This window comes from Rhinoraja longicauda, chromosome 21 (assembly GCF_053455715.1).
Source record: "Rhinoraja longicauda isolate Sanriku21f chromosome 21, sRhiLon1.1, whole genome shotgun sequence".
Classification (NCBI taxonomy): Eukaryota; Metazoa; Chordata; class Chondrichthyes; order Rajiformes; family Arhynchobatidae; genus Rhinoraja; species Rhinoraja longicauda.
In genome coordinates this window covers 20,556,043-20,569,594 of record NC_135973.1, presented here as the reverse complement: position 1 = coordinate 20,569,594, position 13,552 = coordinate 20,556,043, and the positions used below count along the sequence as shown (strand labels likewise).

General features: G+C 56.0%; 1 protein-coding gene across 1 annotated transcript in view; it reads right to left on the bottom strand.

Moving 5' to 3' along the window:
- The window catches only part of vwa3a (von Willebrand factor A domain containing 3A), a 36,792-nt gene that overhangs the window by 11,223 nt on the left and 12,017 nt on the right, over window positions 1–13,552 (bottom strand). Inside the window, exons 12-24 of the mRNA XM_078418533.1 lie at window positions 11,994–12,119; window positions 11,705–11,831; window positions 11,033–11,136; window positions 9,954–10,034; window positions 9,052–9,146; window positions 8,622–8,738; window positions 8,006–8,080; window positions 5,862–6,000; window positions 4,945–5,146; window positions 3,819–3,889; window positions 3,134–3,292; window positions 2,335–2,425; window positions 1,295–1,387 (exon numbers count right to left, since the gene is read on the bottom strand). Of these exons, the coding sequence (XP_078274659.1) occupies window positions 1,295–1,387; window positions 2,335–2,425; window positions 3,134–3,292; window positions 3,819–3,889; window positions 4,945–5,146; window positions 5,862–6,000; window positions 8,006–8,080; window positions 8,622–8,738; window positions 9,052–9,146; window positions 9,954–10,034; window positions 11,033–11,136; window positions 11,705–11,831; window positions 11,994–12,119 (1,480 nt within the window). The remainder of the gene's footprint in view (window positions 1–1,294; window positions 1,388–2,334; window positions 2,426–3,133; window positions 3,293–3,818; window positions 3,890–4,944; window positions 5,147–5,861; window positions 6,001–8,005; window positions 8,081–8,621; window positions 8,739–9,051; window positions 9,147–9,953; window positions 10,035–11,032; window positions 11,137–11,704; window positions 11,832–11,993; window positions 12,120–13,552) is intronic.

The following is a 13,552-nucleotide window of genomic DNA, read 5'->3' as shown; positions in this document are numbered from 1 at the left end:
CTGCTGAGTTACTCCAGCATTTTGTGTCTATTTCCCGTTCACACTTTCTCATCCACTCCCATCACACCAGGGGCAATTTACAGAAGCCAATTAACCTACAAACCCGCACGTCTTTTGGATGTTGAATCAGAGCACTTGGAGGAAATGTAAAAACTCCACACAGACTGCACCCGAGGTCAGGATCGAACTCGAGGTCTCTGGTCCTGTGAGGCAGCAGCTCTACCCACTGTGCCGCCCCAGAATTGTTTACATCAAGATGTTTTTATCATCTTAGACAACATCTAACATGCAGAACTTGCATGGGTCTGAGAAAAAGGGATAGAATCAGTCTGAAGAAGGGTCCAGACCCAAAATGTCACCTATCCATGCCCTCCAAGATGCTGCCGGACCCGCTCAGTTACACCTGCACTTTGTGACCTTTGTTGTAAACCAGCATCTGCAATTCTTTGTGTCTACAGTGTTGGGGCATAATAGCTTCAAGTCAATTTTCAAGTCAAGTCAATTTTATTTGTATAGCACATTTAAAAACAACCCACGTTGACCAAAGTGCTGTACATCTGATTAGGTACTAAGGAAAAAATGAAACATACAGTAGCACACAAACATATCAGCACATACAAAACAGTTCACAGTGCCTCCTCAATGAGCCTCAAACGCTAGGGAGTAGAAATAGGTTTTGAGCCTGGACTTAAAGGAGTCGATGGAGGGGGCAGTTCTGATGGGGAGAGGGATGCTGTTCCACAGTCTAGGAGCTGCAACCGCAAAAGCGCGGTCACCCCTGAGCTTAAGCCTAGACCGCGGGATAGTGAGTAGCCCCAAGTCGGCCGACCTGAGGGACCTGGAGTTAGAGAGGTGGGTTAGAAGAGGGGCAAAGTTCAAGGCAAGAGGGGCAAAGTTTGCAAAGTTTAAAAGAGATGTATGGGACAGGTTTTTTACACAGTGGATGGTGGGTGCCTGCAATGCGTTGCCAGGGGTGGTGGTGAAGGTAGATATGATAGAGGTGTTTAAGAGGCTTTTGGATAGGCACATGGATGTGAGGGAATGGAGGGATATGGATCATGCGCAGGCAGAGGAGATTAGTTTAACTTGGCATCATGTTCAGCACGGACATTGTGGGCTGAAGGGCCTGTTCCTGAGCTGTGCTGCTCCATGTTCTATGTTTAAGAGGCTTTTCGACAGTCACATGAACATGCAGGGAATGGAGGGATATGGAAAACATGCAGACAGATCATGGTTGGCACAGACATGAGGGGCTAAGGGCCGGTTCCTGTTCCCTGCCCACAGTTGTACTCACCCACTTTCCTCCCTTGATCCGTGTAAAAGGCCGAGCTCATCACCCTCCTCCTGGCCCGGCCTGTGGGGCGTGTCCGCGTGTGGCTGGGGCGAGCTGGTGGACAAACAGCCGTGTTACATGCGTGTCGGAGCCCCGTGGTGAGAGGTGGGCACAGCCGAGCGGGGTGCAGCCCGTCCACCACTGCCCCGTCCACGGTGGTCCACACCTTCAGAGGGGTGGGGACAGGGCGGTGGGGGGGAGGAGGGGGCAAGGGATCGCTAGCTGTCCCCAGGGGTGGTCACCGATAGGACAAGGGGGAAACTTCCCGCCCTGTCATTCATCCTTCTCTCCGCTCACATCTGGCAGAAGATAGAGTCAGAGTCAGACTGCATGGAAGCAGGCCCTTCGGCCCAACATGTCCATGCTAGACAACATGCCCCATCTACTCTAATCCCACCTGCCTGCGCTTGGCCCATATCCCCCTGAACCCGTCCTGTCCGAGTACCTGTCGAAATGCTTCTTAACCATTGCCTCAACTACCTCCTCCAGCAGCTCATTCCATACACCCACCACCCTCGGGAGAACAAAATACCCCTAAGGTTCCTATTAAATCTTTCCCTCCTCATCTTAAACCTATGCCTTCTGGTTCTCAAATTCCCTGCTCTGGGCAAGAGATCCTGTGTGTCTACTCGGTCCAATTCTCCTATGATTTTTGTACACCTCTATAAAATCACTCCCCATGTTCCTGTGGTCCAAGGAATATAGTCCTTGGCTGTTCAACCTCTCCCTAATGCTCAGGCTCTTGAGTCCGGGCAATATCTTCATATATCTTCTCTGCACCCTTTCCATCATAACACATCCATCCCATAGCAGATGACTAAAACTGAACGCAATATCTTATTTAAATGGGTCGTAGGTGGGGATGGGGAGGCGTGTAGTGTGGACGGTGTCCGGGAACAGGGGAGGGAGAGGGAAGCTTCAGTTTATCACAGTGTGGAGGGGCGGAGTGACCTTCGGTGGAGGGGAAGGCCAATCTGCCCGAGCCTTGTCTGCTAACCCACCTGGAGCGGTGGCCATCTTTCCGCTGCTCGGTCGCCAGGTCAAGGCTTTGATCGCCGGCGCTCTCTCCCCGCCCCCGTCTACCAGAGTTCGCTGCAGGTGCACAGAACGATCCCGTTAATCCTCGCCTCTCTCCCCCCACACCTCCATCCCATCCCCCACCCTCCCCTCCTACCCCTTCCTGCTCCCCTCACCTCCCATCCGGCCCCTACTCTCTCCCATTCCTCCCCTCTCCTCCCCCTCAGCACCTCCCCTCTGCTCCCTCCCCCATCCCTCTCCTCCTCCCCCTCCCCTGTCCCCACACCCTTCCGCCCACCACTCCCCTCTACCCCCATATCTTCCCCCACCCCGCTTCCCCTCCCCACCCACCCTCCTTGGACAGCTGAACCTTTGCCAGGGGTTTGGTTTGTTTAGTTTAGTTTAGCTCATTTTAGTCTAGTTTAGCAACAGCATAGAAACAGGCCCCTCGGAGTCATGCTGACCATGTTCACCTTTCCACTAGTTCTATCTTACACAACAGGGGCAATTTACAGAAGCCAGTTAACCTACAAACCCGCACGTCTTTGGAGTGTGGGAGGAAACCAAAGATCTCGAGATAACCCATGCGGTCACAGGGAGAACGTGCAAACACCGCACAGACAGCACCCTTAGTCAGGATCAATCCCGGGTCTGTGGAGCTTAGGCAGCTCTACCACTGAGCTTCTGTGCTGCCCTTTACATGGCTGGTTGATTCAGCGGTGATCCACAGTGAGGGAGGGCAGGACCAGTCTGCGCTGGCAGAGATGGAGTGTGTGGTCTCACCATTCTGGCCAGGGAGAGTGCGGTGGGCTTCGGAGCCTGCAACTTCAGGGGGGAGCGACTCCCCTGCCTCAGCGCCACCTCAAGGCCAGCCGGTGGGGCCCGCTCGTCCGCAGACAGCCTTCCCGAGCGCTGGTGGAGGGACTTGAGCAACAGGGCGCACTGCGGGAGGAGAGAGAACAGTGATAGACTCGGCAACAGGGGAGAGCGGGGGAGAGAGAACAGTGACGGACACGGCAACAGGGAGAGCAGGGGAGAGAGAACAGTGACGGACATGGCAACAGGGGAGGGCAGGGGAGAGAGAACAGTGACGGACATGGCAACAGGGGAGGGCAGGGGAGAGAGAACAGTGACGGACATGGCAACAGGGGGAGAGCGGGGGGAGAGAGAACAGTGACGGACATGGCAACGGGGCACACATGTACATGCCACACATGGACACGGCACACACAGGCACAGCACACGGATGCCACACGGGCACCTCATGGACACGCCACACACGGGCGCGCTCTCACGGACACGTCACACACGGGCACATGGACATGGACATGCCACACACGTGCTCATGGACACGCCACACACGGGCACATGCTCACGGACAGACTCCCCTCCTACAGGTGAAGGTGCCACATGTTGACTTTCACTGCGCTGTGGCCTGGGTTTTACACCGATAACGATCCCCACACACCTTCCTGGAGTAATCGACTGCCTTTTCCACTTCGGCCAATATCAGCTGAATGTCATCACTTTCGATGATACCTGAAAACCAACCAGAAAGTTCACTGAACAAAGGATGTGGGGCCTTCCTCTCCTCCCCCTAACTGTGTGGACTCTCGCTCAGTAGCTCAGCAGGTCAGGCAGCATCTTTGGAGGACATGGATAGGTGACTTCTTCAATGTCTCCATTCTGCAGAAGGGTCCCGACTTGAAGCGTCACCTATCTATGTTCTCTAGAGATGCTGCCTGACCTGCTTGTTAACCAGCATCTGCAGTTCCTTGTATTTACAGGTAGACACAAACTGCTGGAGTAACTCAGCGGGACAGGCAGCAACTTGGAGAGAAGGAATGAGTGACTTTTCGGGTAAAGACCCTTCTTGTATCTACAGTTCCATAGACTAAGTCTAATGACCGCGATGAGGTACAGGCAAATTGGACAGTACCCGAGTTTAGTTTAGTTTAGTTTCGAGATACATTGTAGAAACAGGCCCTTTGGCCCACCGAGTCCACACTGACCAGTGATCCCCACACATTGACACTATCCAACACACATTGGGGGCAATTTACATTTATACCAAGTCCATTAACCTACAAACCTGTACGTCTTTGGAGTGTGGGAGGAAAACAAAGATCTCGGAGAAAACCCACGTGGTCATGGGGAGAATGTACAAACTCTATACAGACAAGGACCCATAGTCAGGTTCGAACCCGGGTCTCTGGCGCTGTAAGGCAGCAACTCTACCGCTGTGCCACCATATCGACCTTTATGGAAGCTTATGAAAGGACCGTTCAGAAGCCTGATAACAGAGGGGAAGAAGCTGTTCCTGAGTCTGATGCTGCGCGCTTTCAAGCTTCTGTACCTTCTGCCAGATGGGAGTGGGGTGAAGAAGGAACCTCCGGGGTGGGACAAGGACAAGTCTTTGATTATGTTGGCTGCTTTCCTGAGGCAGCTTGAAGTGTAGATGGAGACAGTGGAGACAGTAGATGGAGTCTGGTCTGTGCGATGGAAGGCTGTGGGGGAAAGCCATGATTGAATGGCGGAGAAGACTGGATGGGCTGAATGGTCTGTTCCAGTGTCTTGCAGTCTCTGTCACTCACCCGACTCACGGGACCAGAGGAACCGGCCGCCTCCTGACCGCGCCAGACTCCTCATGATATCCCCCATCTCCTGGGGAGAGGCGTAGCGGGGGGGAGGGGCCGACTCCCCGAGGTCAGGGTCGGGCTGAGGGTCGTAGAGGCAGACGTGGAGTCGGAGTTCGCGACCCCCGGTGACCTCGGCAACGTAGCTGGCGAGAGGGTCCTGAGGACAACAGAGAGAGACAGAGAGAGACAGGGGGTGAGGGGTCACGGATCCGAGGCACTGACTATGGGGAGGGGGCGGTTGGAGGCCACTCAGCCCATCGTGCCCACCCTGCTATCCCACGAGATCGCAACTGTACTTTAACTGTACACTGTGGATGACTCAATTGTAATCGTGTACAGTCTTTCCACTAACTAGTTCGCACGCTACAATTCCCAAATCAAGAGTTTGAGACTCCAAATGCTGCACGTCTTTCCACATCTGGAGCTCACGGTTCTTTGCATCAGGACGCCATGATTTTTCACATCTGGAATCCATGCTTCTCCATGTTTAGAGTCCAGGGTTCACATATGGAGCCCATGGCTCTCCTCATTTGGAACCCACATCTCCACATCTCGGCCCCACACACCTCTGAACATCTGAGGCCCACACATCACACCTGGGGCCCACATCTCCATATCGGTGGCCCACATCTGGAAACCACACCCTGTGCACATCTGTACGTACATCATCCAGTAACCCCGGCGTGCCTGTTTCACCGAGTGTAGACCTCTTCCTGAGGAAAACTCCACTCCGTTTAAACCCTGTCTGACCCTCCCTCCCGGTCCGGGAAACATTTTCCACTTCTCCCCCCTCAGATGCCGCCTGGCATGTCCATCCACCCCGTCGTTATTACAGACCCGCAGTGTCTGCCGCACTCAGCTCACCCTCTTACCAGGGCCTGGTCAGGAGCGCCGGCGATGAGGAGGTAGATCCCACAGGGTCCGCTGAGGCAGCTGAGGTCGGTCTCCATCGCTGCCCTGAGCGTGGCCAGCAGGTTGCGGCTGCCCTCACGCTGCAGCGACAGGCACCACCTGTCAGGGGCACAGATACAGCCTCAGGTTTGTTATCGTCACCTCTACCCGCGGGCACGGGGCTGAGGGTGGCCGGGCGAGGAGAGGGATGACAGATCGCTGGACAATCCCGACAGAGGTGATGGCTGCAATAGGCCTTCATCACCATCTACAGCTGGAACTGGGAAATGGCACCAAAACCTGGTGACTCTTGTATATGGTCTCCATGATTTAGTTTAGTTTAGTCTATTATAACGTGTACAGAACTACAGTGAAAAGGTCATAAGGTCATGAACGATAGGAGCAGAATTAAGCCATTTGGCCCATCAAGTCTACTCCGCCATTCAATCATGGCTGATCTATCTCTCCCTCCTAACCCCATTCTCCTGCCTTCTCCCCATTCCCCCTGTTTTTTTTTACTGCCCAGTATGTCTCCGGGCATGTAGGGCAACAACAAAGGTCCTCCACTCCTGTCTGTTCTGGGCTAGTCTCTGGACACTACCCCAGGTCAATTCCATCGTCTGTCGATAGCCCTGGAAGTCCGTCACGCCCAGTAGTGTCGATTCCTTCAGTTGTTGTTTCCGTAACATATCCGTTTTACGAGACGGGGTTGTTAGCGCTGTGCTCAACCCCCGACCTGGAGGGCCAGTGGATCGCTCTTCGTCTCGTCTCTACCCTTCGACCTGTCCAGCATGGGAAACCCTAACAGGAGACGAATCTCCCGCTGGCATAGCTCGAGGGGTCACTGAGACACACAAGGTCCCCGACCACGACAAGGTTGTAATCCAATGGGGAGCCATTCCCCCTGACACCCGTACTAATCAAGAATCTATCTATCAATAATGTATCCATTGACTTGGCCTCCGCAGCCTTCTGTGGCAAAGAATGTCACAGATTCACCACCCTCTGACTAAAGACATTCCTTCTTGTCTCCTTCCTAAAGGAACATCTTTTAATTCCTCTAGTCCTAGACTCTCCCACCAGTGGAAACATCTTCTCCACATCCTCTCCATCCAAGCATTTCACTATTTGGTACCTTTCAAAGAGGTCCCCCCGCATTCTTCTCAACTCCAGTGAAGACAGGCCCTGTGTCATCAAATGCTCAGCATATGTTAACCCACTCATTCCTGGGATCATTCTTGTAAACCTCTTCAGGACCCTCTCCAGAGCCAACACATCCTTCCTCAGCTGTTTTTTGTGTGCTATCCAGTCAGCGAAAAGATTATACATGATTATAATCGAAATATGCATGACAAAGGGAATAACGTTTAGTGCAATATAAAGTAGAGTCCGATTAAAGATGATCCAAGGGTCTCCAATAGTAGAGGGAGGTCAGGATGGCTCTCTAGTTGGTGATAGGATGGTTCAGTTGTCTGATAACAGCTGGGAACAGACTGTCCCTGAATCTGGTGTGTGTTTCCACACACATCTGTACCTCTTGCCTGATGGGAGAGGGGAGAGATTCTATATACTCTGTATTTAATTGGGGATTGGTGATAATTTACTGAACTGGATATAAAGAACGAACTTCATGCAGGTGATAATAAAGAACCATTGAACAATTGAGGTACAGTGCATTGTTTTGCATGCTATCCATTCGGATCAGATAATACTAAACATAAATATTATCGGCAAATCAGAAGGTACACAGTGCAGAATCTAGTTCTCATCATTGTAACGCATCAGTTCCAGAGACCACAATGGGGTGGAGGTGAATCGGATAGTACCCGAGCTTATGGAAGGACCGTTCAGAAGCCTGAGAACAGAGGGGAAGAAGCTATGGCCAGGCCAAGCCGCAAACTGACTGGAATATTCTCTGCCCGTCCCACACTCCATCTCCCCTCTGAGGGAGGGGCGAGCATGGGAGGGAAGGAGTGAGAGTGGCAGGGGCAAGGGAGGGAGGCAGGGGTGAGGGAGGGGTAAAGGTGGGCACAGGGAGCACAAAATGATGGAGGGGCAGAGGGAGGAGAGGGCAGGGCGGAGGGAGAGTACGGGAGGAAGGGGTGAGGGGGCTGCAGGAACCCACCTCCAGGCAGCCTGCAGGCTGGTGGGTGTGGTGGGCACTAGGCCCGGCCCGTAGCGATGGACCCCGGAGCCAAACCTGGAGGGAGGAGATCACCGGGAGAACGGGTCAAAAACCGGCACCAGCGGCAGCGCCCCCTCCCCAGAACCACTTCTTCCCCCATTCCCTCCCTCCCTCCCAACCCTCCCCTCCCTTAACACCCTCCTGCTCCAAACCCTCCTGCTCCAAACCCTCCCCTGCCCCAAATCCCCCCCTCCACACCAAATCCCCCCCCTCCACACCAAATCCCCCCCTCCACACCAAATCCCCCCTCCACACCAAATCCCCCCCTCCACACCAAATCCCCCCCTCCACACCAAATCCCCCCCTCCACACCAAATCCCCCCTCCACACCAAATCCCCCCCTCCACACCAAATCCCCCCCTCCACACCAAATCCCCCCCTCCACACCAAATCCCCCCCTCCACACCAAATCCCCCCCTCCACACCAAATCCCCCCTCCACACCAAATCCCCCCCTCCACAACCCCCTCCCCTCCACAACCCCCTCCCCTCCACAACCCCCTCCCCTGCTCCAAACCCTCCCTCCCCCCGCGGTCGGCTGGTCAGCGGTCACTCACGCCAGCAGGTTGAAGGCCTGTGTCCGGGGTAGCTGTTGCTGGAGAAGGGGCCGGAGCAGCTCGAGGGGGGGGTCGGTGCCGGGGGAGAGGGTCGAGATGTCCACCATCAGCAGCACCCTGTGGGAGAGTGGACATCACACATCACCATGGCAACACAGGGATCACCGCCCGGGGTCACACGTCATCACGACAACGCATGGGTCACACATCACCACGACAACGCAGGGGTCACATGTCACCACGACAACGCAGGGGTCACCGCCCAAGGTAACAGGTCACCACGACAACATAGGGGTCACACATCACCACGGCAACCTCTTGGGGTCACCGCCAGGGGAAACACATCGCAAGGGCAACCGCCCAACGTCACCATGGAAACAAGGGTCACGGCTCGGGGTAACAAGATGGGGTCACGGGGTTAAACACTGACCTCTCCTCACACAGGTTGCCCCAGATCCGTCTGCTACCCGAACACAACCAGCCGAGACGACGCTGGAAGCCCCTAACCGCCCGGGACAGGGAGCCCTGGGGTAGAGAGAGACGGGTCAGGGGGAGAGACATCAGGGGTCAGGGGAGAGACAGATCAGGGGTCAGGGGGAGGAAGGTCAGGGAGAGAGAGACAGGGTCAGGGGGAGAGAGGTCAGGGAACGGCCACAGGGGGAGACAGGGTCAGAGATTGGCTGCTGGGGGAGAAACGGGTCAGGGGGAGAGAGAGACAGGGGGAGAGAGGCATGGGTCGGGGGGAGAGAGAGGTCTGGGAGGAGAGAGAGGTCTGGGGGAGAGAGGCACGGGTCAGGGGGAGAGAGACAGGGGTCAGGGGGAGAGAGACAGGGGTCAGTGGAGAGAGACACAGGTCAGGGGGAGAGAGAGGTCTGGGGGAGAGAGGCACGGGTCAGGGGGAGAGAGACAGGGGTCAGGGGGAGAGAGACAGGGGTCAGGGGGAGAGAGAGGTCTGGGGGAGAGAGGCACAGGTCGGAGGGAGAGAGAGGTCAGGGGGAGAGAGAGGTCAGGAGGAGAGAGACAGGGGTTGGGGGAGAGAGAGGTCAGGGGAGAGTGGCATGGGTCGGGGAGAGAGACAGGGGTCGGGGGAGAGAGACAGGAGTCGGGGGAGAGAGACAGGGGTCGGGGGAGAGAGAGGTCACGGAATGGCCACGAGGGGAGACGGGCCCATGGGGGAGAGAGACAGGGGTCAGGGGGAGAGACCTGACAGCCTGGTGGGAGACAGCCCTGCGTGGGGTGAGAGAGGGAACGGTCTTGGCGGGAGGGTGGGGGGGGCAGTCAGGGATGCCTGGGGGAGGGGAGAGGGAGGGTGAATGGGGGGGGGAGCCTCACCTGATACTGGTAGAGTTGGGGTGGGTCCACGTGAATATTCCTCTCCGTTCCGTCGAACCATTCCAGCTGCACCATGGCTTTCTACAGAGCACCCAGCCAGTTAGTGCCTCACCTCACCTCTCACCCTTCCCTTCACCCCTCACCTCATCGCCAACCCTCCCCTCACCTCCCTGATACTGTAACCCGTGCGTCGCTCACCCTGGCATGGTTACATCGAGAGCCGTCACTAGGAACTGCATATGTTGGAATCTTCAGCAAAACACAAAGTGCTGGAGGAACATTTCGGTTCGGGACCCTTCAGTCTGAAGAACCTCTTTTCCAGCTTTCTGGAAACAACCAGTCTGAAGAAGGGTCCCGACCCGAACTGTCATCTACCCATGTTCTCCAGAAATGCTCCCTGACCTGCAGAGTTACTCCTGGACATTGTGTCCTTTTGTGTATTATCCAGCATCTGCAGTACTTATATATTACCTGACTTGGTTATAGTGGACACTTGCAATAACTCGGCAATATTATACCCCCCCGCCCCACCCCATGGTGCTTCATAAGAAGGGTTTACTCTGCTATCTGATCGGACTCTGAAGCAGTTTCTTCCCCTCTGTTATCAGGCTTCTGAACGGTCCTTCCATAAGCTGGGGTACTGTCCGAGTCACCTCCAGCCTATTGTGGACATTGGACTTTGTCTCTGGAACTGATGCGCTACAATGCTGAGAACTATATTCTGCACTCTGTATCTTCCCCTTTGCTCTATCTGTTGTGCTTGAGTTTGACGTGATTGTATTTATGTATAGTATTATCTGATCTGTTTGGACAGCATGCAAAACAATGCGTTTCACTGTACCTCGGTGCACGTGACAATAATAAACCTGACCCTGACCTTGTTTCAGGGCTGCAATCCGTGGGATTCCACCCCTCAGCGTAACCACGGCAAACACTGCCAGCTTCACACCCCCAGTGCCCACCCCGGCCGACAGCAAGGAGACGACACCCTTTGTCACAACGCCTCCATGCTGACCGAAGCCGAGATATACGGGCCGGTCGGTGCCGAGGGCCAGAAGGTTCTGGAAGATGAAGCCTACCTGGTGCAGGGTGGATCGGACGGTCTTGCGCAGGATGGGCACGAACTGCTCGCACTGGGGGAAGGCATTGGGGCGCAGGACCTGGTAGAGACTCAGCCCATGGGCTGGAGGAGAGGAGAGGAGGGGTCAGAGAGCACAGCACGATCCCAGGGGGGTGAAGGGTCACAGGGTGGTTGTGGGGGGGCGAAGGGTCACAGGGGGGTTGTGAGAGGTCGTGGGGGGGTGCGAGGGGTCACGGGGGGTGTGCGGGGGGGTGCGAGGGGTCATGGGGGGTGCGAGGGGTCGGGGGGGTGTGCGAGGGGTCGGGGGGTGTGTGAGGGATCGCGGGGGTGTGCGGGGGGGTTGCGGGGATTGTGCGGGGGGGTCGCGGGGGTTGTGCGAGGGGTGTGCGAAGGGTCGCGGGGGTGTGCGAGTGGTGTGTGAAGGGGCGCGGGGGGTGTGCGAGGGGTGTGCAAGGGGTCGCGGGGGGTGTGCGAGGGGTGTGCGAAGGGTCGCGGGGGTGTGCGAGGGGTCGCAGGAGTGTGCGAGGGGTGTGTGAAGGGTCCCAGGGGTGTGCGAGGGGTGTGCGAAGGGTCGCGGGGGTGTGCGAGGGGTGGCGGGGGGTGTGCGAGGGGTCGCGGGGGGTGTGCGAGGGGTCGTGGGGGGTGTGCGAGGGGTGGGTGGGACAGGCACCTCTCAGGCCGTTGCGCTGCAGCCACTGGGCCGAGGGTCGGGGCCGGACGCCGGGGGCCTCGATGGTCAGAGGTGCCTCCAGCTCTGGCCGCCGGGGTGCCCGTCTTCCGGAGATTTCCGTCCACACCTATGGCCGCAGACCAGCGAGAGAGAGCGGTTCAGACAGCTCCGAGGTTGTGACCCTGCCCCGATTCCCAGGCCCCCTCCCTCACGCCCCACACCCCCTACATGTACCCCAATGTCACCTCCACATCCCCTCCCCTGTGACCCCTCCCCCACGACCCCTCACCTCTCTCAGCAGGGAGCTGACAGCCCCGTCCACCAGTCCTCGCCGCATCTCCGCCACCGACTGCAGCAGCTGTGCCGCTCCCTGCAGCTCCTGCCCCAGCGCCGCTGCATCGCTGCCCCAGCACTGCTGCCGGGGAAATGCACCAAGACATCACTGACCGCCCACCCCTTCCCCCGACTATCACTCCCCCTCACCTCCTGCCCCCATCCCTGCCCCTTCCCTCCCCCTACCCCACCTGCTCCCTCACCGGTCTCGTCTCTCCAGACTCGACCTGCCATCCCCCAACACCCTACCATCTCACCTGCCCACTCCCCACCCATCCCCCACCCCCTTTGCCCCTCATTCCATGCCCCCCTCTGACCTGCCCCGCGTCCCTGCCCCCCACAACTTCCTGCCCCCCCAACCTCCTCCACACCCCTCCCCACTCCCTGTCCCTCTCCGGGAATTCCACCTTCCACAGAATGGATTTGGTGAATGCATAGTCTTTTACCCAGAGATGGGGAATCAAGAACCAGAGTGCACCCGCTTAAGGTGAGGGGAGGGGAACCTGAGGGGCAGCTTTTTCACACAGAGAGTGGTGGGTATATGGAACGAGCTGCCGGGGAAGGTAGTTGAGGCAGGGGTGATAACAGCATTTAGAAGACACTTGGACACGTAGATGGGCAGGATAAGTTTAGAAGGAAGATAGACACAAAGTGCTGGGGTAACTCAGCAGGTCAGGCAGTATCTCTAGAGAAAAAGGATGGATGCCATTTTGGTTCGGGACCCTTCTTCAGACTTCCAGCACTTTGTCTATCTTCGAAGTAAACCAGCATCTGCAGTTCCATCCTACACAAGGCTTAGAGGGATACGGGCCAAACATGGGCAGGTGGGACTAGTGTAGATGGGCATCTTGGTCGGTTGGGCAGAAGGGCCTGTTTCGGTGCTGTTTTACTCTACTATCTATCATGTGTAGGAAGGAACTGCAGATGCTGGATTAAACCAAAGATAGGCACAAAAAAGCTGGAGTAACTCAGCGGGACAGGCAGCATCTCTGGAGAGAAGGAATGGGTAACGTTTTGGGTCGAGACACTTCTTCAGATGGTTAGGGATAAGGGAAACGAGAGATTTAGATGATGATGCAGCAAAATAAAGAACAATGAATGAAAACAAAATGAATGCAAAAATGTAACGATGATAGTGGAATCAGGCCATTGTTAGTTGTTGGCTGAGTGCACTATAATTCTACCTCCCATTCCCACACAGACCTTTCTGTCCTCGGTCTCCTCCAATGTCAGAGTGAGGCTAAACGCAAAATGGAGGAACAGCATCTCATATTTTGCTTGGGCAGCTTACAGCCCAGTGGTATGAATATTGATTTCTCTAACTTCAGGTAGCCCCGGCGTTTCCTCTCTCTCTATCCCTCCCCCACCCAAGTCACACTAGCTTCTCGTTTTCACCCAACAAACAGCTAACAATGGCCTGCTTCCTCTATCATCGTTAGTTTTGCATCATCGTCTATATCTCTCGTTTCCTAACCAGTCTGAAGAAGGGTCTCGACCGGAAACGTCACCCGTTCC